Genomic DNA, 26660 nt, shown 5'->3' with positions numbered 1-26660 from the left:
TTTATATGAAGAATTGGCTCATAACCACTTTATAGTCGTGATAAAATCACTGCCACACTCGATCCCATACGTAATATTGGTAATGGAATCCATGCTGCATCCCAAGAGGACATGCTATATTTTTGTTCCAGAATAGATCCCTCAAGTGGCAACATTTATATGGCGTTTCCAATTTAAAACTCTTGCTTGCAGTATTCATACAGCACATCCTTAGGAGTGCACAGCCTGATGCCGAATGGGTCATATTGAATATCATGTACTCTCAAAGGCGATCTTTACAATACACGTTTTCCCCCTTGAACTCTCGTGTTGCTTAGTAGTTATGTACAGAAACACCCACTGGTAGCAGCTTGACTCTGACTCCATGTGTATTTCCCCAGAGTGGCATCATCCAACACCAACTGCAGAGCAGCAGGCAGCCACCGATCACTCTCCTTTCCCTCTGGGGACAGCCTCACCAAGAAATAACCCCTGCCAGGCACAGAAAACCTGAGAGACAACTGTGCATTGTGATTCTCATCCAAGGCAGGCCAGACAATGCCAGGGAATTTATCCTGACAGGTGGCAAGGGTTGGCACACCATTACTTTTTGTTCTTTTTTTATAGATCATTTTAATTTACTTTAAAAGAAATTTAATACATCATTATTGAATCACAGTTATTTTCACAGCTATGCTCTAGAATTTCCGTTAATGATTCAAAAGTTTCTAAACGAAGCTGAAGACGCCTAACTGGGTGGGAGCAGGCACTGGCCCTAATGAGATTTAAATAAATCAAGCATCTTTCTCGCACTCTAAAGCAAGCACTGAATGACAGGGTTTGACTGAAGTATCAGAGTGTCACGAGGCATAGTGGCACACACTGTAATCCCCACACCTGGGCAGCTGAGGCAGAAAAATGGCTGTGAGTTTGAGGCTAACCAGAACTACACAGCAAGACTGTCTAAAAAAAAGTAGTGTACTCGCTGCAAAAGACAAGACAATCATGCCCACAGAAAAGGGAAAGGACTGCTTTGCTACAGTGGCCACAGCACCTGCTCTTGTATACTACGGGCTGTTACCCCCTTCTGGGTAGGCTGGCACATGGTAGAAGATAAGCCAATAGGATGAAAACCAACTTTCAAATGACAAAGAACAAAGAATTCTCCAATTCTGGAGGAAATCAGGCCAATGTCTTTTAACTACCAAACCCACTGGCCTGGACTCTCAAAAGAACGCTGCAGAAAACACTTCCTTAGAGATGAATACAAGGTGAGGACATAATGATCCTCTCTCCTCAAAAAACTGAGTTCTTGGGACAAGATATCGTCCAGTGTGAGAGAGTAACAGGAATAAAGTAACTAAAACAAAACAAACAAACAAAAAGGAATAAAGTGACTAATTCTTGTTAAAAGAAAGTATCCGGATCTCACTTATTTTGCAACACACAGCTGAATGTCTGCTAATATAAAATGTACTGCTAGGTGCTTGGGGACGATATAGGAGGCTAGAAAAGAGCAAGAGATAGATACAACAAAAGATAAACGTAGCATCATTCCTGCCTTTTAAGATTTCACAAGCTTATAGAGGGCACTGTTGGTGGTACTTTTTTCAAATTTCTCATTTCAAAATAAACACTTGGAAGTACAGACCCTGAAACCAGCATTGTAGTTGATTTCTAAGACATGCCAGGTATTGAAGCAGTGAGCCAAGCCTCCTTCTTACTGTTCCATCAGCTTCACCCATGTACATGGCTGTTACACATCAAAGCAAGGATGGGATTTTTTCACAGAGAGGTTTTATGGGATTTTCCCACAGAGAGTTTTATGTGGATGCTAGTTAACTTGTTTGTGCACAAATTACAATATTAACATTATTTTAAATAAACCAAAGATGTCAACATAGTTTTTTTCTCGTCAGGAATTGAGAAACAGGTTTTCTGAGTAATTCTACCTCAGGGTCTGTCAGGAGGTTGCAATCAAGATGGCAGCCAGAGCATGGTCATCTTAAGGTTTATTGAGGGTGGGGCATGAATGAGCCACTTATAAATTCACTAATGTCATCATTAGAAGGAAACATCAATTCCTCACTGCACTGGTCTCTCCATTAGACTACTGGACTTTTCTCAAAATGTGACAACTGCCTTCTATCAGAGTGAATGATCTGAGAGGCCCACTACATATATACAATGAGTGATGCTAGGTATTTGTATGGTTTGTGCCTGGTGGTGTCCCCAAAGCCTCATGCAGTCATTGGGGCAGCTTCGAGAGTTTGTATGCCTGCCCTGGGGTGGATAGCCTGAATACAGTGTAAGGAGGGGAGAGAGGCTTGCTAGCTGCCAAACCACTACTCCTCCCTTTGCTCTTTGCTGTTTTTCCACTGCCATGGGCTGCTGCCCTCTGCCATGTGCCACTGTGCCTTGGAGCCAGCCAAGTATGGACTGAAACTTCCACTACAAGTGAGCTAAATAAACCTTTCCTTCCTTAATTTTGGGTGTCAAGTATTTTGTACCAGCAAGAAGAGAAAAAGTAACCAAGACAGTATTCTAGCATACCAAAGTTAGACTTGTATTAGTCCTGCTGCCCTCAAATAATGAGCACATGATTAAATGATATAAGAATGCAGGTAACTATTAAAATGCAGTATTATCATCCTGTGATCGTGTTTTGAAATTCTCTACCATATTTATTGTTCTATGTTGCTTTGTTTTTGTCTTTGTTCTTGTTATTTGGGTTTTTGGGGGGAGTTGCCTCTTTAAAATAATACATAAATAAATGCAGCATTATCATCTTCATGCCTTTGGAGTCAGTTAAGCGTCTGTCATATTTCTGCTTTACCATCTACTGACTAGGAGATCTTGGGGAACACAATGACTCTATATGATACCAAATACTTAGCATTTGTATCTGCAAGTATGGGCTAAGTTATGCTGCAGTAAGAACACAGTCCCCAAATTACAACAAAGATTTATTTCTGAGTGGGTTGGCAGGGGATCCCACTCCATGTCATCTTCTAAGACCCAGGCTGATTGGACAACTCCTAATTAAAAATAGTCCCTGAGGCAGGGCCAAGTGGTACATCAGGACTGCTTCTGAAAAGCCCACCTGGAAACAACATGTGATGATGGCTCCTATTTCCTTGGCTGAAACTAGACATCTGAGCACCCCTCCTATAATTTAACTTGAAAATGTCTCCCCCACATCTCATTGGTTTGGAAAGTAATTGGATCATGGCCTAATCCTCTGATGAGTTCAAAGCTGGCTGTGCTGTTTAGAGGTGACGCCTGCGCATGAGTTGGGTCGCCAAGGTGTGATCTCGCAGACTGCCTCTTGTTTCAAGCCCTTCCTCTGTCTGCTTTTGGCCACTATAACTCCAGTGGCTTTTTTCAGATCCTTCCACCATGGCGTTGCTGCCATGGAACCAGATGACAGTGGACCACACCCACTGAAATTGTCACATCAATAAGCCCCATCTCCTTTGAGTTACAGGTGTCAGATATTTTGTCTCAGCACCAGGAAGCCTGACTAATGAAGTCCCCCAACTCCAAGTGGTTGTGACGCACCATCTCCTCAAAAGAAAGAAAAACTTTTTTTAAGAAATGAACTACTTGTCAAATTTCAGTGGATGCGTACTCATTTGAGAGTCCTGAAAAATAACAGTTTCTAACAAAATTAACTGCATATGCCAATAAAACCATTTTGCTTAATCATGATAATTGCAAAATGAAACATTATTGACCTTGTCTTACACAAGTCATTTTGTATATTTGTACTTTGGCTTGTTCTGTGTGCACAGAATGTCTGAAGAAAGAATTGAAAAGATTAGTTTAAGCAGTGAAATGGGAACAAGGGAATGCAGTTGGTCCTCCGTATTCACTGTGTATTTAGATTCACCCAATTGCTAATGAGAGATCTTCAGAAAAGTATATTCTTTATGAATAGGTAACAGACATCCTCCCTCATCATTGTTGCTGAAACAATGTAGTATAAAAACTTTATGTAGCATTTACATTGCATTGGTAAGTAATGTAGACATGATTTAAAGTATAGAGAAGAAGACTGGGTGTGGTGGCACGCACCTGTAACCCCAGCGCTTTGGAGGCTGAAAACAGGAGAATCACTATGAGTCTGATCTGTGTAGTGAGACCCTGTAGACCCTATACTAAATACATTAAAAAATAAATAAAGTATACAGGAGAATATACTTAAATAAGAATACATTGTGTCATTTTATAGGAGGGACTGGAGCTTCTATGGAGTTGGGGTCTGGGAGTTCTAGAGCCGACACCCCACAAATAGCAAGGGATGACTATATTTAACATTGTGTCCTAAGGCCTTCTCCACACTTCATTTCTCTTTTAAAATTAAAAACTTCTTACTGTTAAAGAGAACATTTCTTAAGACTTAGCTTTTCTTCTTTTTCCCCTGAACACATTCTGGACTTGATGGCAGGTGAAGGATTCCAGTGGTAGAATGCTCTGAGAATGTTTGGAGGCCGCTAAAAAGAAATACCCTCTTTATATTTGGCCTCATGCACTTGCAGGGACCCTGCAGAGAATATTGAAGGTGTTCAGAATAGACATGGCACTTGCTTCAGCCCAGTAAGAACTGCCTGGCTCCCAGCTGTTGTCTTCTTGCTCTGTCTCGTACACATCTTGCCCCTATTGATAAGGGTGGCAGCAGCCACATCATCAGTTATAGGATCATGAACAATTAAGAAATAACAAGTAATTTACATGATGGTGACATTTAAATGAATATAATTTTTAATGTTTTTGGATTTTTATAAACACATTAATTTTATAACACACTGGGTTTCAATACACATATTTTGATTATACCCACTACCATTACCATCCCTTATACCACCCTCTCTCTCCACCTTATTCCCCTGCTCTTTGTAATAACAGATTCCCTTTTACTTTCAGGTCATCTCTTTTTAGCTTCATTTGAGAGAACATGCAATATTGGTCTTTCTGAGGCTGGATTCACATGATGCTCTCCAGTTCTTTCCATTTTCCTGCAAATGAAAACACTGTGCTCTTCTTCTGGTTGAATAATACTTTATTGTGCATATTTACCACATTTTCTTTATCTATTCATCTAGGGAGCACCTAGGTTGGTTCCATATCTTGGCGGTGCTGAATGATGCCACAGTGAACCTGACTGTGCAGATGGGCTGTTAGTCTCCTGGCTTCAGTTCCTTTGGGTGTATACCAGCAGTGCTGTGGCTGGATCAAAGGGTAGCTCTATTTTTTTATTGTTTGAGGAACTTCCATACCGATTTCTACATTGACTGCAGCAGAGCAAAAGGGTTTCTTTTACCTGCATCCTTGCTAGCATTGTTTTGGGTTTTTTTTGTATATGTATAATCTAGATGTTAGGTTGAGTTCTTTCTCCACTCTACTCTAGATTTTAATCCTCTGTTGAAAGAGTAGCTGGCAAAGATTTTCCTTTTGCCATAAATTGCTTTGTAAATTTTATACAATATGTAAAAACTTGACGTTTCACGAACCAAATTAATTTAGGTTTGTTGAGAAGTTAAAGCCTTTGAGAGCCAACAAAAAGAATAATTTCTACTAATTTAGGTTTTAGTGCTAAAGGTCTTTTTTTTGTTTTTCAGCTTCTCGTTTATAATTTACAAGGTGAAACTAGCTATGGCTAAGTGTTGACCACTTAATTTTGCTTTTCTACAGTGTCTCCTGGGTCTCATTCAGCATTTAGAACTCCTCTAAATCCCAGGTTTCTTATCAAAGCATGTGACAATCTTGGCTAACCTCTGAAAGTTGACACAAAAGCATTTTATATCTAGTAGACATTCTAAAATGTTGTTTTGACATAGAGTGGTACCACTGTCTCCAGAGAGCACAAGTCCCAAGAAGACTTTCCTGTCCCCTCTTTACTTTTTCCACACATCCTTCTCTTTCCAGTGCCATAGGCCTGTCAACCACCATTACCCTGCTTCCTTGGCTGTCCCCAGCTAGGTGCTTCATCACAGCGGGCCTCTCACCTGAGACGGTCAGAAAGGATCTCGTCAGAAGCTGCTCCTCTGTCTGGACTGTTAAATGCAGATAGTACACTTCCTCAGATAAGAGACACTTTTGTCACAGCCAGGAAAACCCAAGTGCATGTCCTAGTCCCTGAGGAGGCACATGCACTGGGTATGAGCTTGTGCATGACCCTTTAACAGGACAGCATGGCAGATTGCTTCTGCTTCTTTCTCCAGAACTAAGGAGTCATAAGGAAGCAAATTAATTAGGAATCATCAGAAGCCAGACTCTTTCCCAGATTGTTCAGTTTCCCTCTCAGAGACTTCTTGTATGCCCTCCTCTTGAAATGAAATTTGAAGATGAGCTTAGACTTTAAATCTCAGCTTCAATGAGGTAAAACCTGACCTCAGCATTCCTCTCACACCAGTGGTCCCTGGTGTAATTAATGCCACCCTGCATGTTTAGGCGATTCTACTGTCACAGGCGCAGAGCAACTTCTCCTGCCACAGCTGGGGTGTGATACAGGAAGCGGCTGCGCAGCTCCTGCGAAGTTTGTATCCTCACCCAGGGGGAAGAATCTGTGCTGTGGCCTCACCTGTGTGTACGCAGGGTTTTCCCGTGCAGTTCCCACACTGAAACAGAAATGGTTTGTCACGACCCCTGCATTCGCCTCCTTGCTACAGTTAGGCATTTCCTTCCTTACTGGGTCAGGGTATCTAGGACCACAGCCCTAAAACATATTTCACTTCTCTGGGAAGTTTCATTTTTGCTCAGCTATTGCCAACACGATCTTGCTGAACAGAGCTGAATTTTTAAGGCTGGGTTTGTGGTGTGGATTCTCATGGCTTCACGTTAGTTCAAGTCTCTGAGGACCAGTGCCAATAAATGTGAAAGGGACAACAATAGATAGGCATACTTTCCATTTCCACCAGGATGAAAAACTGCCATGAATTAAGTCTAACCTTAAATGTATAATCTGTCCTTGGGAAGAAAAAGAAAGGATATAGCATCTTCAAGCTCTCGGCATCCCTTACGAGAAAAAATTGGTTCTAAGGGTCTCTGATCTTGTGTTTTAGTAAAATAGAACTGCACGGCTGACTGACAGTTCTGATCTAAAGCATTTACGTTTAAGTTTTGATCTCTCTGCTTTTGATTAAAACTAATGAGCTCATTTAATTCAAAATGGGAATCTCTGATAAGAGAAATAAGGTTGATGTGATTGGATTAGAGGGGCAAATTAAACTCTTAGAGCAGAAGTTTGTGCTTATATAGTGTATTAAAAAGCTGTTGGCGTATTATGGCGTGTTAGATGATGAGAAAAATTTCATAGTAATTCATATTTAATCAGAAGAAATGAAAGTACTAAATATAACATGGCTGTGCTTTTCCCTCGAGTGATAAAAAGCTGTACATTTAAAATGACATCGGATCCATGCTCTCTATAACAAAAAAGAAAGAACGAACGGACGAACGAACGAACGAATGAAAGAAAGAAAGAAGAAAACAAAAGAAGGGACAGTTGCCAGTTGTTCCATCAACTCAGAATAAAAATGCTATGAATATAGGAAAATTTAGTCTTATTAAGATAATAATGATACAAGAAAAACCTTGGACCACAAATACCACAGTTTCTGTTATTAGAGTAGCTTTCATTCCTCCTTTATCAGAGCATCAAGTTTTATAAGAGAAATATGGGTTATTTACTGTTAAAAACATGGATTGTATTTCATAATTTAAAATTTAAGCTTGTTTCCTGTTTAGTAGCTATGTTCACATATACTTAATTCTTAAATCTCTTTATTATGTGTATTTATTTACTTCTACTCCAGAGAGAATTACTGTTAGTATTCTCTAGGGCTGCCTAAGAATTAGAAAAACAAGGGACCTAATTTTTTTTTGTCAATTATTTTTTACTTTTGAATAAGATTTCAATATGTAACAGTAAAAATAGTGTTTCTTAGGCTTAAAATCCCAAATTAATTCATTAGTAGGAAGGCCTAATTTCTAAAATACCTTAGAAGCTTGCTCTCAAATAAAATAGACTGATGCCACCCTTTGTCTTGTTTGCATAGAAGTGTTCTGAGATCAGCAAGATTGTAAAGTACTTCAGTTTCATAACTCCAAACATGCCTACTTCAACTAATAACCTATAAAAGGAAAAAGGAACTATTTTAAGAGAGGAAATTTGTTTCTCATATCACAAGGAAATAAGTGGGGAAAAATGCCTGCTTCCTATTTGGGGAGGGCTGGGGCAAGATGCCACTGAGACTGGAAGGAGAAGTTAATATTTTTCATTTCTTTCCATCTGTGCATACTGTCCTCATCTCTCTGTCTGGAGGCTGGGCTGGGAATATAGCTCAGTGGTACAGTGCCTTCCTGGCAAGCACAGGGTCCTGAGTTTGATTCCTAGTACCCACAAAAGAAATTATCTTCTATCTGGAGGCAGTTGAGAAGACCTCATCAATTTTGTTCCCCTCTGTGAACAAAAACCAGCACAAGATGTTGGGGACATTGCTCAGGACAGAGCTATCCAGCCTTAGGATTGTGTGATTCCTGGAACTCCCCAGTAGGAACATCACAGAGGGGATTGGTAGGGAGAACAAAGAACAGTTCCCTACGCTTCATCAGAAGCACGTCTCTGCCTACACCTTGTTTATGACATAAACATATGGGGACCTCCTTGGTCAACAGTCTTCTCCAGGCAGACTAGCCAAGCCTCAAAGTGAATTGCAATTACTTACTTACTGTTAGGCTCTACTTAGCCTGCTGCTGCTGCTGCTGCTGCTGCTGCTGCAAGTTAAGAGACCTGAAAAATTCTAACAACTGGAAAGGAGTTATTTCAGATATATTAATTTTTCTTTTTATTTTCTGCAAAGTAAACATTTTCTAAATGAAGTAAATTGATTACTATGTTCTTAGCACCCATCATCATTTATCTTTAGTGAACCCGAGGATGGCACCTGAGTGGTAGCTATGAAGAGCTGTGTAGAGACCGAAATCACATGTGTGTGTATTTTTGTATTTCTCAGTGGAGTCAACCAGCCCCAGTCTGCTAAGCACTGACAACACCCTTGAGCGTTCCTTTTTCATCCGAATGAAATCTACTCTGACCAAACGAGGCGTGCACATCAAATCATCAGGATATAAGGTAAGCCAGTTTCTGATTCTCGGAGTGGAGACATTTCTGTCTCAGCCAATCCCAGGTAATTTTCATTGAGTTTTCCAGCTGCTTTGGGTCCATATAATTAACACATGTGACCTTGAGCAGCCCATAAGGTTGTGCTCATCTTCTTGTCTCAAGGTAAGCTGCTTTCTGCCTCCTCATCACTTTAGACACTGCAGGCTGCTCTCTAATGCCCTGAGGTCATGTCTTTTCTTAAAACACTGGTTAATAATACACCAAGTGCTTTAGCACCTGCTAGAAATTCACTCTGAATGAAAAAGTGAGCAAAATTCACATCAGTCCTTAAGGTAAGTATTGTAAAGCTGCTACTTCTGAGAGCTCCACTTTTCTCACTTTTGCTTTCAAATTCCCTCCTTTCTCTTTGCAGAACGATTCTCCAATCTAACAACATGGTGGCCACCTAGATTGTATCTGTATATGTAGATAAGAAAATCATATTGGGTTTTAGAAACCTTAATTTTGAAATTAAAATTATTACACAGTCATACTTTGGCATATATGGAATACTCAATGTGCAAAGTATATGCTCTTATGAACAAAGATGAAAATCCAGTGACAAGCTATATTACTATTATTTTTAAGGTTAAAGATACAAAACTTTTCTAACCTCTAGAGATTCCAACATTCACTTACTATAGCAGCATAAATTAAGACCTAGAAAATTTATGAATGCCTTTGGCAACCTGAACCTTATCAACTTTATAGCACGCTAATAGATTTCTTAAACAATATGTACTGCATGTAGAAAGGCAAACAGGAACAGAATGAACTGGCAACGTGACCAGAAGGACCTCTCCTAATTCTAGACTTTAGAACCTTGGGTACTTCTGTTCTTTAGGGTGACCTCAGCATCATCAGGGGATCATTGAGCCTTAAAACCATTCTGTAAGACATCAGGAGACTCACAGCTGTATAGTCAGAGGAGGGCACCTTCTCTGACATTAATTCTTCAGGAAAAAAAAAAAAAAGAAAGAAAGAAAGGAGGTGGGGAGGCAGACCTTCCAAGGACGACCTTTAGCGCAGCTGTCCTACAGACTGAAAGGCATGCGGTGCATAACCTTGACCTTTTCCAGTTGTAAAGCTGCAAAGGGAAGGTGAGTGGGCAGCTCTGCCTACAATAGCTTCACCTTTTTGAGTCTTGTAGCAAAGATTCAAAGTCCTGTAATTTGGAGAAAGAAAAACCTTCTTGCCTAAGACCTCAAGACCATGTTTTATTTCCCTGCCTTGCTGCTATTCATTTACTAGTCATTAACTGTGTAGTATTAGCAAGTTTGGAATTTTGTAACAGACTACAGATGTCAGGACTATTGCTATTGCAATGTCAGGAAGAGGCATTCTTTACATTCCAGAGTTTAGGAGCCTTGAGGTTTCCTTTTCAGTTTGCTTTTCTGTCTCAGCATCTTTCTTCACCTTTTCTGGCTTTTATTGACTAACAGAGGCATATCCCAGGTACAAGAAGTGAGATATGGTTTGAAAAAGCAGTTGTTAGCATAACTCAATGTCATCATTAGATAATTTAATTTTTATTCTTTCGTACTACAAGCTGTGGGTTACAAAGCTTTGCAAACCTTTGGATCTGCAAATAAAGTGCATGTATAGGTAAAAAGGAATAGAGAAAAAGACACAAGTTATCTTGTGTTGTTTGTTTGATTTGCTACACAGGCACTTCAGTAAAGCTGTTTGTACTGCCTAACCTTAAATTATACAAATGAATATCTTATACCAATAAATCTTTCATTCATTAAAAAAAAATTATTGAGTTTCTACTATGGAACCTGTTCAATGTCCTGAAAACCCAGCAGTGAACCACAAAAAGTGCTTTTGTAGTGCTTACATTCTAGCAGCAGGAGATAGAGTACAACAAGTAAATAAAGAAGGCAATTTCAGAGAGACTGAATATTAAATAACAAGTTAGATAACATAGCCCTACAGTATGCTGGGCTTGATATCAGTTATATATTTTAGCCTTCAGAGTAATCCTACAGGAAAATATTCTTACTCTTCATTTTACAGATAACAAAACTAAGGCTGAGAGTTTCATTAGCATACACAATACCGAATGCTGAATTAGCAGAACTTGAACTTGGGTGTCTGGCTCCATGCCCTATGCAGATAACCACTAGGGAACACTACTGTGCAGAGTAAAGTGAGAGGAGGGAGTGTCATGGGAGCTGTGAGAGTGCTTAAGATAGGAGCACAGAACGTGATCCTGTGAGGAGGTGACATCACTTATGAGTGGTGAATGAGAAAAATACATGGAATGAATGGAAGAAAATGTTTATGAAGCAACTTGAGTTTAGAATTAAAGAACCTTGCTGCAAAGGGGGCTCTTTGAGAAACAAAATCTTTTGAAATGAAACCTTGAACAAACAGGACTGGAAAAAGTTTAGACTCCATTCCAGACGCATCAAACAATGATGAGCCCACACTCCCAACAAGTCCTGTCATTCTTTCTCAAGATGCTGTGAAAGTCTACCCATTGCCTTTTTCCCTGCACCAGAACTACTGCCTCCAAGAGGTGATTCATCTGCTGTCCGCTCGTAAGATGAATCATCTAACAGACCCAGCCATTCCCCTTCTCTTCCTCTGCAGTGAACATCTCTCATTAATTAACCTTGTCTGGAGTTAGTGGAAAAGCTGATGAGAACCCATGACGTTACACAGCTGAATAACATCCCTGTTTATCTGTTCATTCTCAGTACATAAATCCAGCAGCTTATAAAACATTCCAATAAAATTGATAATCACCCCACACCACATAGTAAACACAAATAAAAAGAAACAGCAATGATAATTTCTCTGTACTCTCAATATTCCCTTTAACTACCACTGTATACATCTTTCCCTTCTCTTACCTACTGGCCCAAGGGAGTAAGCCTTGTTTCATGCAGGTCACTATATTTCCGTTTTTTTCTGTGACCTTGGCCCATGGACTTTTCTTACTTTTTTCATCTCTTTATCTGTTGTTGTTGTCCTCATGGACAGTAATCACAGATACAAAAGTACCACTGATTAAACACTAATAGGCACTATGCCAAATACTTTATATGCTTTTTAAATGCATAAGTCATTATTATTTAAAAACCTCCTCTCCACATTCTATTATGCCCATATTGCAGATAGAAAAATTGAGACCTTTATAGGTGAAATTCTTATGGCTTTTAAGTAGCTACTGAGAAGCCAAAATTGAATCCAGACAATGAGACTCTGGAGTTTGCCCTTTTATAGGCTCTGCTTCCCTGCTAGTCATTAAAGTTCAAGGAAAGGTTCAAAATGAGATGGACCTCAACATATGAAAGGTTAAACTTCTAAAACAATAAAAATCTTCTTGTGTCAGTCTTTAATGTACAGCTCACTGTGTCCCACTGCACTAATGTACCAAATGCTTGGCAATTTCAGTGTCCCCAGGGGGTTATGGAGATTCACCTTCCTTTCTCAGACTCTCACGTCTGTTCATATACAGGGTAAGAATTCCTAATCCAAAAATCCAAAATGCTCCTATGTCTAAACTCACTGATAGAAAATTCCACACCTGCCTCATATGACAGGTCATAGTGAAATGCACACAGACACTAAAAATACATCAAACTTCCTTCCTATATACACAAGGCATATATCAAGCATAAATATTTTTTAGTGTATTTAGTACAGGGTCTATAGGGTTTCACTATACAGATCAGATTTGTAGTGATACTCCTGTTCTTCAGCCTTCCAAGTGCTGTGATTATAGGTGTGTGCCACCACACCCAGTCTCAATCACCGACTCAACACACCCCGGAGGTGGGGCAGGCACAGCAGGCCGGGGATTGAACCCCAACCCCTGCATCTGCCTAAGCAGGCTCTTTAATTCGCTGAGCTATCTGGCCAGCCCTTCAAATATAAATAAATTTCACATTTAAACTTGAGTTGCATCTCCAAGATATTTCATTATATATGTACAGATATTACAAAATCTGAAAAAATATGTAATCTAAAGGAACCATTTCAGATAAGAGATACTCAATGTGTACTCCATAACCAAGAATTCTAGGCAAAGAAGTACCCATCTCCACCTGTTAATTCAAGCAGAGAGTGTAATAAAAATTGTTGTGGCTTAGTTTGCCACACACCCATCCTTAGGAAAGTTCCCCTCTCTAATGAAGTTATTCACCTATAAGCTGATATTCAGTTGTTTCTGTCTTCACTTACTTTGAAATCCACAGTAGTGTGTTATCTGGTCCCACCACTTCTCATGCCGCAAGGGCTTCCCTGTTGTTTAGGTCTCATTGTTGGTCACATATCTTTGCATAACACAGCTCTCATTTAAATTGCCTTGCGCTAGTATTCTGCCTCCTGATTAGGTCTATGTCTGAGAGAACTTCTTAGGTATAGCACGTGGGGTAAAAGGAGATATGTAATCAGGGAAATTATAGCAGTAAAGACTAATTGAGGTGACTCCTGCTCCTGTCTGTAGAGGATAGTTTCCTTTGGCATGGGACTTTCGGTTTTCTACTCTACTCTTAAATGCCCACCAGCACCACTGTGGTTTCTAAAGTAAATACTCCCCCCATATTGTAATGTCCTAAAATCTCTGTCACATTTTATGTGATACTAAGAATGTCTCTGAACTATTCTGAAGTATATTGGCAAATACAAGGACTTTCCATTATGACATAAGCTAACACATTACTAAATAAGGATGTGAAGAAACTCAGGATTATTTAAAGCAAAAATCCCTCATCTGGAGTATAGATTTCCTAGTAGCTAAGTGTTCAACTAAATGACTTCTGAAATCCTGTCTAATCTCCATATGATATGAAGAATCATAAAAAAAGAAAATATGGAAGTTGGTAAATTCACTGATTTAATTCAGATTTCTGACAAACCTCGGTTTTAGGAATACCTATAGCCGAACATGAAGGAACAAAAGCGATCAATTAGAGGGTGTTAGTAGCTACAGAAAATTCTCTTGCCTTATCTAAACACAAACAGTTGTCCTTTAAATTAGAAACTTCTGTTTATTTTTAAAAATTTATGCTGGCACCTGATCTGGGGAGTGAGCTACACACAGAATTTTAACAGTGATTTGTTTCAGTTTAGATGTCAGAGATTGCTTTAAAAAGATTTGATAAAATCTATAGATCTTCTCCCAAAGTAGATTTGTTTTGCAGCTGTAGGTCCTTAAATCCTTGAAGTTTATCCATTAATCTCGAGTTACAAAATCTTATTTGTTATGATTATATCTTCAGTATTTTTAAGAACTTAGCATATCATACAGAACATATTTCACCAATATTACAGTAATTCTTTCCTATCTCATTTTCCCTCCCACTTATTCATGAAGCATTAATATAGAAGTTCTATGACAAAATGCATCAACCCCTATGGAACAGAAGGACAAAACTCAGATTTATATCCTCATGTCTTTTTGCAAATAGCCATCTTCTAAAAATTCTCAGAAAATATTTTAGATATATTAGAGACTATTCTAGAATTTTTAAAATAATATTTTAAATTATACCATAGTCAGGACAGTTATTTTCAATAGTACCTGCTTCTCTCTGTTTGTTCACTTAGATGTACATCACTAGAATTTTCAGTGTCAAAATCAGAACTAGGTAAATTTAAAAATGGAAGATCTTACATATGCAAATTTGGTCTTGATTTAATGTGTATATAACAAGTCTCAAGATGATAGCAGAATAGCAGGAAATTATTACTCTTTTGGTCATTTGGACTTTTAGTTCTTGGTTTCATTTTTCAATAAAGTGCACAATATCAAAATATCCACCTTTGTTCCTTGTTCATTAGCCACATTAATGTGCTGCCAAAATCTGCCTGCATCTGCTCTCGTTCCTCCAATTTAATGCCTTGTTACAAATTCATTATGAGAAATTTGCATTGTCTTTCAGATTTTACCCCTCCGTTCTGTCCTATATGGGGCTACCTCAGATTTCTTCCCAAAATCTCAGCAATCATTTACTTCTCTGCAGCTGCATTATGGGTGGTTCACAATGCCAGCATGCTTTAGAATCTGGCCCTAGCTTACCCCTTCTGTCACCACCTGCACCATTCCTTCCGAGAGAGCCTACCTCCCACGCACTAGCTACATCATGCCAATCGCCTTTCCTAAAATAAGTTAGCATATGACCCCTGCTACAGTTGGAACCATGCTGTTTTCCTCTCCTGCAATGGCTTTCTATCACTCTAACATGCCTTTGCTTTGCCATATGGAAAAGTCTTATCCGGCAATAGCACCATACAAATGTCACATTTTATTTTCTCAAATACATGGAAGTCAAATATCCCCTCTCCTCTGTGTGAAAATATTATTTTAGTTATGACTTATACTCTCTGTGTCTGCTTTCTCATCTGTAAAATGAATCTATTCATAGTATATAATCTGAAGAATTTTCCTACATAAGTATAATGCAAACTCTGCCAAGTATCTTCTGCATTTTATGAAGTAGTTTTAAATAATTTCAGATAAACATCATAATAATTATTTTAGCTAATTATCTCTATTTTGCCAGTTCTGAAGGTAAATAAAACTGATGCACAGAAGTGTAAATTGACTGATCTAAAGTTGCACGTGTAATCAATGGCAAGACTGAAAGAAACATCCAGATCTTCTAGTCTCCAATACCACACTCTTCCCAATATACTATGTTGGTTCCTGGGTACTTTCTTACTCTGCTTTGTTCCCTCGGCACCTATTACAGTATGCTGGATATGGTTGGCAATGAATATATGCAGGTCGAAATAAATTGTTCAATTTCTTCGTCTGAGATACAAGTGAAAAATGTTGACAGTCTATGTTCTATGGAGTACCCATAGATATCTTGCTAGCTGAAATCAGCATCTTTTTGATGTAACCATTTGAACAGTTGTGAACTCAAATGACCATATACTGTGATATGAGTTCTATTTCTCCACCTTGACTATAAAGTCATTGTGAATCTTCATCAATGACTACTGAAACTCAAAGTACACCATATCCACAGTGTTCCCTCTGGCCATCAATTGAGGATTCCTTTCAGAAGACAGTCATAGTAGCATCACATATTGATTCCAACATCATATCAATTTCTGTTGACCACCATTTTCTTTCTAATTAAGTTAAATCTTAATATTTTTTTTCCTGGAGATTAACATTTTGGAGGCTCTTGAAAATTTGAATACTATTTGCCAGTATCTTGCCTTTGGGACAATTCCATAATTTCTCAGAGAATTAGAGATGGCTAAGAATATGTGAAGTTTTGTCATTAGAAGCTAGCTCTTTCCTTTCCTGAGTGAGTACCTATGTACTGCAAGTTTTATGTACCAAGAGAAACCAAGTGCTTCAGTGCTTCCCTACTCAATACCAGTGTAAGAAACAATGTTAGTGATCTTTCTCTGGGGATTTCTAAAACCCCCCCATCAATCAAAAGTTGCTCATTCTCCTTGATAAGTGTGGATATATTAGATGCCATCTAGATATTTATTCCAGCCTGAGATGCATGGATGTACCAGGTGTCTGGACATATCAATGCTTCTCCTAAAGCTTTTGCTTCAGCTTTGTGTTGCCTTAAAATGATGAGTACAGTATTCTAAGATGTGCAAAATGTAACTGTCTTGTCAAATCAATAGATGAATTTTCAGAGAGACCAAAAATTCTGTCAACTCATTCAGGCTTTCAAAGGCTATGCATTTATTGCCTTTCAATCAACCCAGACACCCAGAATAAATTGAAGGAGAAAAAATTTCCAGGGTAGAATTTACAGGCAGAGGTTATCCTGATGAAAAATGCAAATAGAGGAGAGAACCAATAAAATCAAATTTTTTAAATCCTATTATCTCGTTTTAGTCTCTACTCACCTCTGCACAATTGTCCATTACAACCTAGTTTCCAGTGTCATTTTAAATACAGCTGACATTGATTCTGATCTTAAAGAATTTATTTCCCATTACCAAGGCATGACAGTAGTTCCAGCTTGGGCTATGTCATTTCTGCTGGGACTAATCAGCTAGCTATTTTTCCAACTAGATGGCATAATCACTAGTCATTCTGTGAAGTGTCTGTAAATTCTATGTCAATGACTCCAACACAAGTGTGTTGCTCACTTACAGGTGCTTCATTTTCCATTATACAGATTACAGGAAGAAAGTAGAAGAGGTAGCATCATTCCTTCCTGACTAATGCTGTATCTTTGTAGGTTGGTTTCCTGAACATCCACTACCTAAAAATAAGAATAATAGCCACTTTGAAAATGACATCACTTACATAGGAAGTAATGACCTCTTCTGTGTATAATATCTTTAATGCCCTTCTAAAAGTTTATGTTTCTATAAGTACATTCTCAATTTGATATATTTGTTTATATAATTATCCTTCTAATTAGATGTTGGTCCATTAAATTAGTTTCTTACAAAAAATGAGTTAGGAACTAAAAGTAGACAAACAAGTTCAGTTCATCATCCTTCTACATCTGATAGTCTTACATGTTGAGATGCCCTAACAATAGCATCAATATCCCACAATGTCTGTTTCCCTCCAGTCCTCTAAAGTAGCAGTTACTTAACTCTAAAAACTTTAAGGACTTCAAGGTATATGACCTTACTTGGCCATTATTAACTGGAGACCACTGTACTAAAGAGTAGTAAGTGCAGAGGCTCTGACTTCCGGTGGCCAAGGATTTTGGACAGCCTTGCATCCCTGGTTCTTTGACTTTAAGTAAGTTACTTCTTTATGTGTCTACTTCCTGTCCTTTAAAGTACAACCACTAAAAGAACCAACCTCCTTCATTACCTCCTGATGTAATGCAGGTAGAGTGCTTATCACAATGCTTGGTCCATAGTGAGCACATCGCATGTGATTTTATGTGAAGTATTTCCAAAACTCACATTGTAAGTCTGATAAAGATGAATCTAAACTATCCAAAAACCTTAACTTCCTGCCTCTGTATAAGTACCCGTAACTATGAGAAAGCAGTATTTCATCAGCAATATTTCAGATTATCTCCTGGAAGTTATATGAGCTCTAGAATAATAAATGATTTCTTCTGAATATAGAAAATGCATTTATTTCTGGGAACTTTTCCCCTGCTTTAGTGTCCTGAATATTGATTTGATTATAAGGGACAAAATACGAATGAAATATGTCATCTGTCCCTTTAATAAAAGAAGCACATACCAAATAGTTTTCTTTGGAATTGATTTAGCATCACAGCAAGACTAATATTGCCCTTTAATGTAAGAAATGAAGTAGGGGAGGGCTAACTTGATGCTGTTGATTTCTGGAATAAATGAGATGTCTAGACTTCTGTGGACCATAAGCCTGTGCATTTCATAGGAACATCTACACACCATCTCTTAAGCCCTGTAGGGAAGGCTGGCTACCACTGTTGCTTAAACCCTACTGCATCTCTCTAGGCACCATTCAGAAAAGATTCTTTTGACTCTTCCCAAATAGAGGAAAAGGGTCAGGACTTGATTTCACATCTGCTTATATGTTGGCTTCTGTATATACTTCATCTACTTCCATAGTGAGGAGTAATAGTACTTCAGGGCTTGAGGAGTCAATCATGTCTTTTTTCCATCTCTTTATAAATGCCCTTGCTAAGCTCCATCATCACTGGAATAATGTCCTTATCACAAACTTTTTTGACACTCTTTATTTCAACAGAAGAATCATCTAATGAGCTTATAACCCTTTATAGTAATAGACAAAGAAAAACTTTAGGCTGCTCTCTCTCCCTCTCCCTCTCCCTCTCCCTCTCCCTCTCCCTCTCTCTGTCTCTCCATCTCCCTCTCTCTCACCTCTCCTCTCTCCCTCCCTCCTCCTTCCTTCTCTCTGTCCTTCTCCCTCTTTTTCTTTCCCTCTCTCTCTTTCTCTGAGCTAACAATGGACAAGAGATATCTCTAAGTTGCTATGATAGAAACATCACTTCTCAGCTTTTAGTTGGCTATTACCTAGAGAAACTACTATGAAAATAGTCATTTGACTACAAGTCAATACATAGCAGCATTTTTACCTTCCTTTACCAGGCACTTTACACCTGGCAGTTTTTCTCCCTGGGGTGTTTATTGTCTTTAGGGATTTCTATGGACCACACTTGTATCTCATGGAGATTTATGATCAAGCATTACTTTTGTCACCTTCTATCATAAATAATAAGGTGTATCCTTTGACTCTGTTTATCTTATTTATCCATGACCTCATAGCACTTAACACAACTTGTCACTATTTTATACATTACTTTGTGCACAGCTCTCCACAACAATAATAAACCTAAGTTCTTAGAATGATTTTAGTCATATGGTGGAAATTAAATAAGCATTCCTTTTTTGAAAAGTGAATGAATTTATAAATGTTTTGCATGCTTTATACCAAGACCAGAACATATTCCTTCTTTGGGACAGAGTTCTGGTTCCTTTAAAAGGTGTTTAATTGATGAAAATGTATAGCCAGTAAAGTTATAAAATTTCTTTTACTTTCCAAGTTCCGCTGATTGTGTATGCTGAATTTTTCTTTCTTTTGCTTTTAAAATGACTACACTGATGGCTGACACATTCTCTCACATGCTATCTTATTCAGTTTTTAAAAATCAACATATGTTTAACTTGTACCCCACTTGTACCCAGTTCTAGTGGCTAGAGCTCTAGAAGCACAATCAAGAGACACTTGATTATTACTTAGTAGTTTTGAATATATTTAATAGTCCTCAACAGCCCCTTCTCAAATGTCCCTCAAACTCATGACTCCTTATAGAAGTCATGAAAACAGAGAGGCTTAATAGAGGCACATCTGGTGGGGAGAGTTGCACAATTCTATTCCACTGTCAGCACTTTGTTTCTTATTTGACCTGTGATGTTGGGCAGCCAGCCTAATTACCGAGTGCTCCAGTTTCCTCTGTAAAAACAAGATAAATAATAGGACTTGCCTTTGATACTCATTAGTCACTCATAGTTGAACTTGCACTGAATTTTTTTTTTAAATTCTTTGAGAGGCCTCAGAGAACTTGTGTACCTTGTCCTTGGAGAGACCACGGGTACCATGAAACCATGTAGACTGGAAAATCAATCTACTTCATAGAGGATACAAATAAACTGGTGACTGGAGAGAAATACTCCTGCCTTATTTCATGAGCTGTGTCAATTTTTTTTTCATTTACTATAACACAATATATATTAACACTTCTCTGTATCCCAAATAATATATAACATCATGTACTTGTTAAATCCATTTTTCTCTTTAATTTCTTTGCAGTTGACTTATTGTTGATACCTATGCTAGCATTTTCTGAAGTTTTTTTTGTTTGTTTGCTTGTTTGTTTCCAGTTGATAAGACCTGAAACTTGAAAAACACAGTCTAGAGACACTTGATTATATGGCCTGGAGGGCCCTTCCAGGTGGCTGAAACTTTTTTATGATTGGTGGAATTAATAGTAATTGTTAAACTCTTTCAAGAAAATATCATGGAAATGTAAGGCATTGTTATTAACTTACTGATTTATTAAGAACTAATATCTTCTCTATGGAATCTTTTTTGTCTTTTCATTGAAAAGATATGGAGAGTGATGCAATTTACCCAATGTCTCATAATGACCAGATCCCAAGCACCTTGGCACAGTGGAGAAACATTAATTTCTGTGGGACTGAACTCTAGGACAGAAAAGTGCTGGCACCTGGCACCTTCACCAAACTTCAGAGCTCTGTTGGTGGACCGTGGTGAATTAAAAGCCAAAAGTAGACATGGATTGACAGGAAGGCACTCAGTAGGTGAAAAGGGGAGTGAAGCTTAGCACCAACAACCCACACTGTCATCTCCCACAAAGGGCTGGAGGATTGCTGAGCAGAAGGCCCTGAGCAGTCTCGCTGCCCACACAGTGGAGATGTGCTGCAGGAGCCTGAAAGACATTTTGTCCCCAAAAGGATCTTTTCCCTTTTGCATTCATAAGTCACATCTCCTAATCATGCCATCCAGTCCTAAAATTTTTTAAAGGCTGGAACTCTGCTAGTGAAAATTCATAGGCACCTGCTCTTGATTTACTTCCTGCTTAGAATAATTTTACACAGCTGTGATATCGCAGAATGACTCTGTTCAAAGTACCAAACATCGAAGTTCAGTTAAGAATGGAAATGCTGGGTGTTTGGATTGTAATAATTTCAGCTATTCCTTTTTTTTCCCCCTAGTACCATTAGTAATCTGTCATTCTAATAATAATAATTCCCTTTTGACATCATGAAGGGAAGAAGAAACTGTCATTGACATCAAAAATGAGGTGATATTTCAGCAGTATTATTTCACTGAAGATAAAATGGAAAGCTTTATTACTCTCCATGCCTTAAAGAAAGCTGAACAAGGCATATGCTGACCCTAGAGCTTATCTACTTCAGTTCCTCCCAGCCTGATATGAAATAACTAATTTTAATTGTTCCAACTACTTTCAGAATAGAGCTTTTTCCCTGAAGCTTTATAACTATATACTGGGAACTTTTTTTTTTTTTTAAAGTAAGCTTTCTTGAAAAAACAAAAGTCCAAAGTAACCAAGAATGTTTTATAGTTTTCACTCTTGAACATTGCCTTTTGTTGACAGTATTTAGGAACTGATTTTACTCAATCATGCAGTCAATACTGATTGTGTATTGCACACTACACTGGGTGTTATGAAGACAAAGATGGATAAAATCACCTCTTTGGCCCAGGGAGCAGAGTCTAGAATTAGGTAGATGCACAAAGACATGATTCTGAGGGAGTACTACGTGTGCTGTGGTGGAGAAGCGTTTGCGGGCAGTAGGATGAAGTAAGTTGATCTGTGTGGTGGAGAAGGAGAGTATCTCAAAGAGCATCATTTTAGCCAGATATTAAAGAAAGGTTCACCCTGAGGAGACAGTGGATTAGGAAACTCCCCAGAGAGGGAACAGCATGAGCGGAGAGATGAAGGCAACAAGCGCATGGAGCAGAAGGAATGTGGTGCTGAAGGCACCTAGGGGAAGACACCTGAGCTAAGGAGTGAAGTCAGAACTTCCATTTCATGCAATCCCACCCCCGTTAGATAATCAGAGGTTAAACAAGTGTGGAAATTCAAAGGATTTCTTAATTTTAAGAAAACGAAGATGGTTCTTTAACAAGGAGACCACGAAGGCTGTACTTAGCCTATGAGATAAAAGAATAAATATGTAGGTTTAAATAAGTCTTTTGAAAATTCCACTTCTCAGGATTTTCTCAGTTTATTTTTCCTTCTGCCAATCTACAAAAATGACAATGTTTCTCTGAAACTTAAATTGCTCATATAGACATTCTGAGAGGAAGAATCATCTAGCAAGGATAGGTGAGGGGGGAGAGCCACAGGCATTGAAATATCGGGTTACAAAATGAACTGAAGCAGGAAAGCTCCGTCATCTGAGTGCTGGGTCTATGCATCACTGAGTATTTGGGTTCTCAGAAATCCCTAGCAAAGCCCACCTTTCAAGTAACATAAACTTCTCTTTAGATAAACTACTTGGTAAAACTCCAAGTCTTTCAAGATGACTTCTTTTCTCAGTAGAAAAAGTGTGAATTCTTCAACTGACTTCTAGTTTTTTGTTGACCAGTTAGCCTTTAGAGTAATTATAGTAATCTTTGTAAACAGCATCATCTGAGCACCTGATCTCTTTGTTCCAGACATGCTTCCTTATAGTGCATCTGTAGTTAAACAATGCTCCCATGAACAGTTAATGATGATATGAAATATCAGTTCTATAACTGTGCAAAAATTCAACTATGTAAGTTTTTTTAAAAAATCAAAAACAGCATATAGATAATGGGTTTTCAATCTTTCTTTCTCCTAAGAAAATAAATTTTTATATTCCCAGGTTGAATGCTTAATTGTTTCTTTCAATAAACTTTCAAAAATAATTGAAAAAATAAAATATCTCCATTCTCACTATTTTTATAGTATCTACATAGGCTTTATCTTTGATCAAAGATAATGAAAGATTCTGGCATTTTGTGTTGCAAGTCACTAGCTGAGTTGCTTTTTATCTGCTTGGCTTTATTTATTTTTCACTTTCAAATATCTTTTTCTTCTCCAGATAATCAATGTCTCAATTGCTCTCAAACACATCTACTTCTGGTGTAACCCCATGGACTCCTCTCCTAAACCAAGCAAATGCCATTTAAGAGTAGATCTTTTGTTTAAGTCAGCTCTCATGATTGAAGAGAAAATCGCATTCCCAGTTGGCTCTTAGCACTTTTTCATTACCATACGGAGAGGCTAGAAAATTGAACTGGACACAAATGGGTTGGGGTGTGTGTCTGGTTTCTTTGCCTGTACTAAAGCAACACAGATCTGATACACAATAAACAAACATGCATTATGGGTTGTTTTCAGTCACTTTATAGACACTCGCATTCATAAATTTTGAAACGGTTGTAAGAAGCAGACTTTGATGGGACCAAACTCACAGACGAGCTTTCGATCACTGGAACAACCACAGTCTAAGTTTATGCTGACAATTTATCAGCCCTTCTCCACCAAGGAAAATTGTTTTTTAGTGCTTGCCTATTAGCAATCACATGCATAATATGAAATTGAGTTTTGGGGAGGACGGCCTACCATCTGTCTTTCTGATTTTTTTTTCAGTGTTTCATGCCCAAGTTCAATTCTCTGTGTATCAGAATGCTTCAAAATAAGCTTCACCCATAATATGGGCACTTAGCAAGAAAAATGGCCCAGATACCAATGTGATTTTTTAACTTGCAGATTTTTAAAAAGGAAAAGCATTGACACCCCAATCTGCACATTACCTTTTGAGTGCACTTCAAATTCTGCCTGCCTGTCGAAGGCAGTGTTGGTACGGCTGGTTCTTTGTAAAGAACAGTTCATTAGTATACTTCAAGCAGTGTTAACACATTTTTCACAAGAATAATTTAAAAAGAAAGCAGGATGCAATGTGAGGTTAAGAAAATGGACCTCTAAATGGCCGATGTGAAGAATGAAAAAGATGTATATAATTCGCTCTCCAAGTTCCAATATGCTAAGTTTTTTTTATCAATAACATTGTTTTCTGCAGTAATACCTGCCTCGGGAAAAACGTCTCTGTTGCTGTCAGGATTATATTTTTGAAAATATGCTTAAAATGATTCTGTTAAATTGATTTCTTTTTTAAAAAAAAGTACCTTCTACAGTGTAGAAGGATTGCTCAGAAGAACACTCCCAAGCCTTTTATGTGTAACTGCATTTGTATGGCAGGGCATTTATTATGCTATAAATTCCATCACTGATTTTGGCCAGTTCGGATTGATTCTGCAGTAACTGTAAGTAATGAACCTTCCACAGCCAAAGAGGGGGAGGAAGAGAGGAGGAGCCAACATACTCATGGCTATGGGAATACAAATTGTAGGGTTCATTTAGTCATAGCTTTTATCATATCATGCAGCCAATACCCTACAAAGCAGGAAAATATATCCAGAAAAATCTTCAGGTTCTTTGATCTGAATTCAGCAGCTACAACAGGAAAATCCAATGAGAATACTTCTTGAGGGAAAGAAGTGATTTGTTTTTCCCTGGTGCTTTACTTCCTGTATTGTTCCCACTCATCTTCTTCCCACAACCTAAGTGAGGGTAAGTGTCCATGCCACAAAAGCAACAAATAGAGTTCTCCTGCCCTGGGTGCTGTAGTTTGCATCTTGTATGCTCCCTGCAAGGCCAAAATATTCAAGGGCCCCAGATAGAGCTACTGGAAGGTGGCAGAATCATAAGTGATGGGTCCTAGTGGGAGGTCTTGAGGTCTTTGGGGTGTGCCTTCCAAAAGTATTATGGGACTCCTGAGCTCTCCTTGTTCTTTGCTTCTTGGCCATGAGATGGGCAATTTTGATTATTTTGAGTATGTGGCACTTACTGCTGTCATGATGTGCCACCAGAAATCTAAAGTAATAGTGATAGCTGATTATCGACTGAAACCTCTAAAACTGGAAGCCAAACTAAATCTTTTCTCTCAATAAATTGATGATTTCAAATATTTTGTTTAGTGGCAGAAGGCTGACTATTACATTAAGGAAACGTGAGCTCTTTCATTTCCTAGTGCTTAGGGCTGGACAGACTCAGCACAGAAGAGACTCCCAAGGGGTTGGGTTATAATAATCTGCTGTTGAAAAGGTATAGAAATAATATAGTCTGAAGGGTAAAAGCCCAAGAGATGGAGGGATGGGAGACGGAGAGCAAGGAAAGAGGTTGTAGAAAGAATTAAGATGTGCTAAAAACATTTCCAATACCCCATGATGAATGCAATCATTATGTTCTGCAATCATGTGCTAATAAAAACATTGTTTTTTTTTTAAAAAAAAAGAAGACTCCTCTGTTTAGATATTTGTAGAAAGGCAAGTTAGTTGCCAGGCAGCAGTTAATTCCTGAACCTATTAAGAAATTAAGGTAGCTAGTGAGAGGACCAGCAAGAGGAGCACCCATGACCCTAGAGGTGGTAAATGGAGAAGAACCAGATGAACAAACAGGACTCAAGTGACCACAGTAAAGCAGTACATCCACCATTAGAGCACTAAGGATATTCTTCAAAATTGAGCACCAAGGAAAGAGAGCATAAGAACTCTAAGTACAATCTGGGTTCATAAATATCAAGAGAAATAGAACAGAATGAGTCTTTGGTCAGAAAGCAAGAATGGGATATGGAAAAGAATGACACAGGACAAAACCTCATTTAACATATTTCATGTACTATGGAAGCCAAGAAATTGTTTGTTCCATTTCTGTCAGTTTCTGCAGCTCTCTGACCTGAATGCTTCAGAACAGAGAAGGGAGAGGCAGTGGGGTGAGGCAGTGCAAAGTGTTGGCTCTTCGGCAACAGTGTCTGGGTTTAGGGAATCATAGTGTCCATCGAATGTGGGCAGGCATCATTTTGTCATCTGGGATCTGTTTCTTCTGCCTCATTCCACTGACTTTTCAAGAAGATGGAGTACAAGCATCTAATCCATGTTAGAGAATGGCAGGGCCTCTTTGCTGTCTTTTGTCCCCAAAAATGAACACCATAAATTCTTCTCAGAGTTCTCCCCTTTGCTCTTTTCCTTCTCCTTCCTTAAAATCATGGAATAACAGCTTATGTGTCTATGGGTGTGGTTTTTGAAAACTGTAGTGTAAATCTGATGTAATGAACCACTTAGGGTCTCTTTGAAGCATACAATTCTCAGATGGCAATAGTAAAGCACACCTGTAATACCAGCACTTGGGAGGCTGAGGCAGGAGAACTGATGAAATTTCAAGGCCAGCCTGAACTACATAGTGAGTTAAAGTTCAGCCTGGACTATATAGCAAGACTTTATCTCAAAAAGAGACAAAAAAACAAAAGGAAAGACAAAGGGGAAGGAGGAAAGAAAAGAGAAAAAATACATTTCTTATTAAAGTAATTCTAGGGGGCCGGGGAGATGGCTCAGTAGAATAAGTGCTTGCCTGGCAAACGCAAGGGTCTGAGTTCAATCCCGGGTTCTGCAAAAAAATAAAATAAAATAAAATAAAATAAAATAAAATAAAATAAATAAAATAAATAAAAAAATAAA

The 26660-nt window shown here is 38.4% G+C and overlaps 1 protein-coding gene across 1 annotated transcript in view; it reads left to right on the top strand.

Annotated features, from left to right (window-relative positions):
• Nucleotides 1–26660, top strand: part of Npas3 (neuronal PAS domain protein 3) — an 812688-nt gene that overhangs the window by 732065 nt on the left and 53963 nt on the right. The window contains exon 7 of the mRNA XM_023721834.1: nucleotides 8997–9115. Coding sequence (XP_023577602.1) covers nucleotides 8997–9115 — 119 coding nt within the window. The remainder of the gene's footprint in view (nucleotides 1–8996; nucleotides 9116–26660) is intronic.

The sequence above is a fragment of the Octodon degus genome, unplaced genomic scaffold, assembly GCF_000260255.1.
Source record: "Octodon degus isolate 3935 unplaced genomic scaffold, OctDeg1.0 scaffold00086, whole genome shotgun sequence".
NCBI classification, from domain to species: domain Eukaryota; kingdom Metazoa; phylum Chordata; class Mammalia; order Rodentia; family Octodontidae; genus Octodon; species Octodon degus.
Note: the sequence above shows the minus strand (reverse complement) of the source record. Positions and strands in the feature narration are given on the sequence as shown.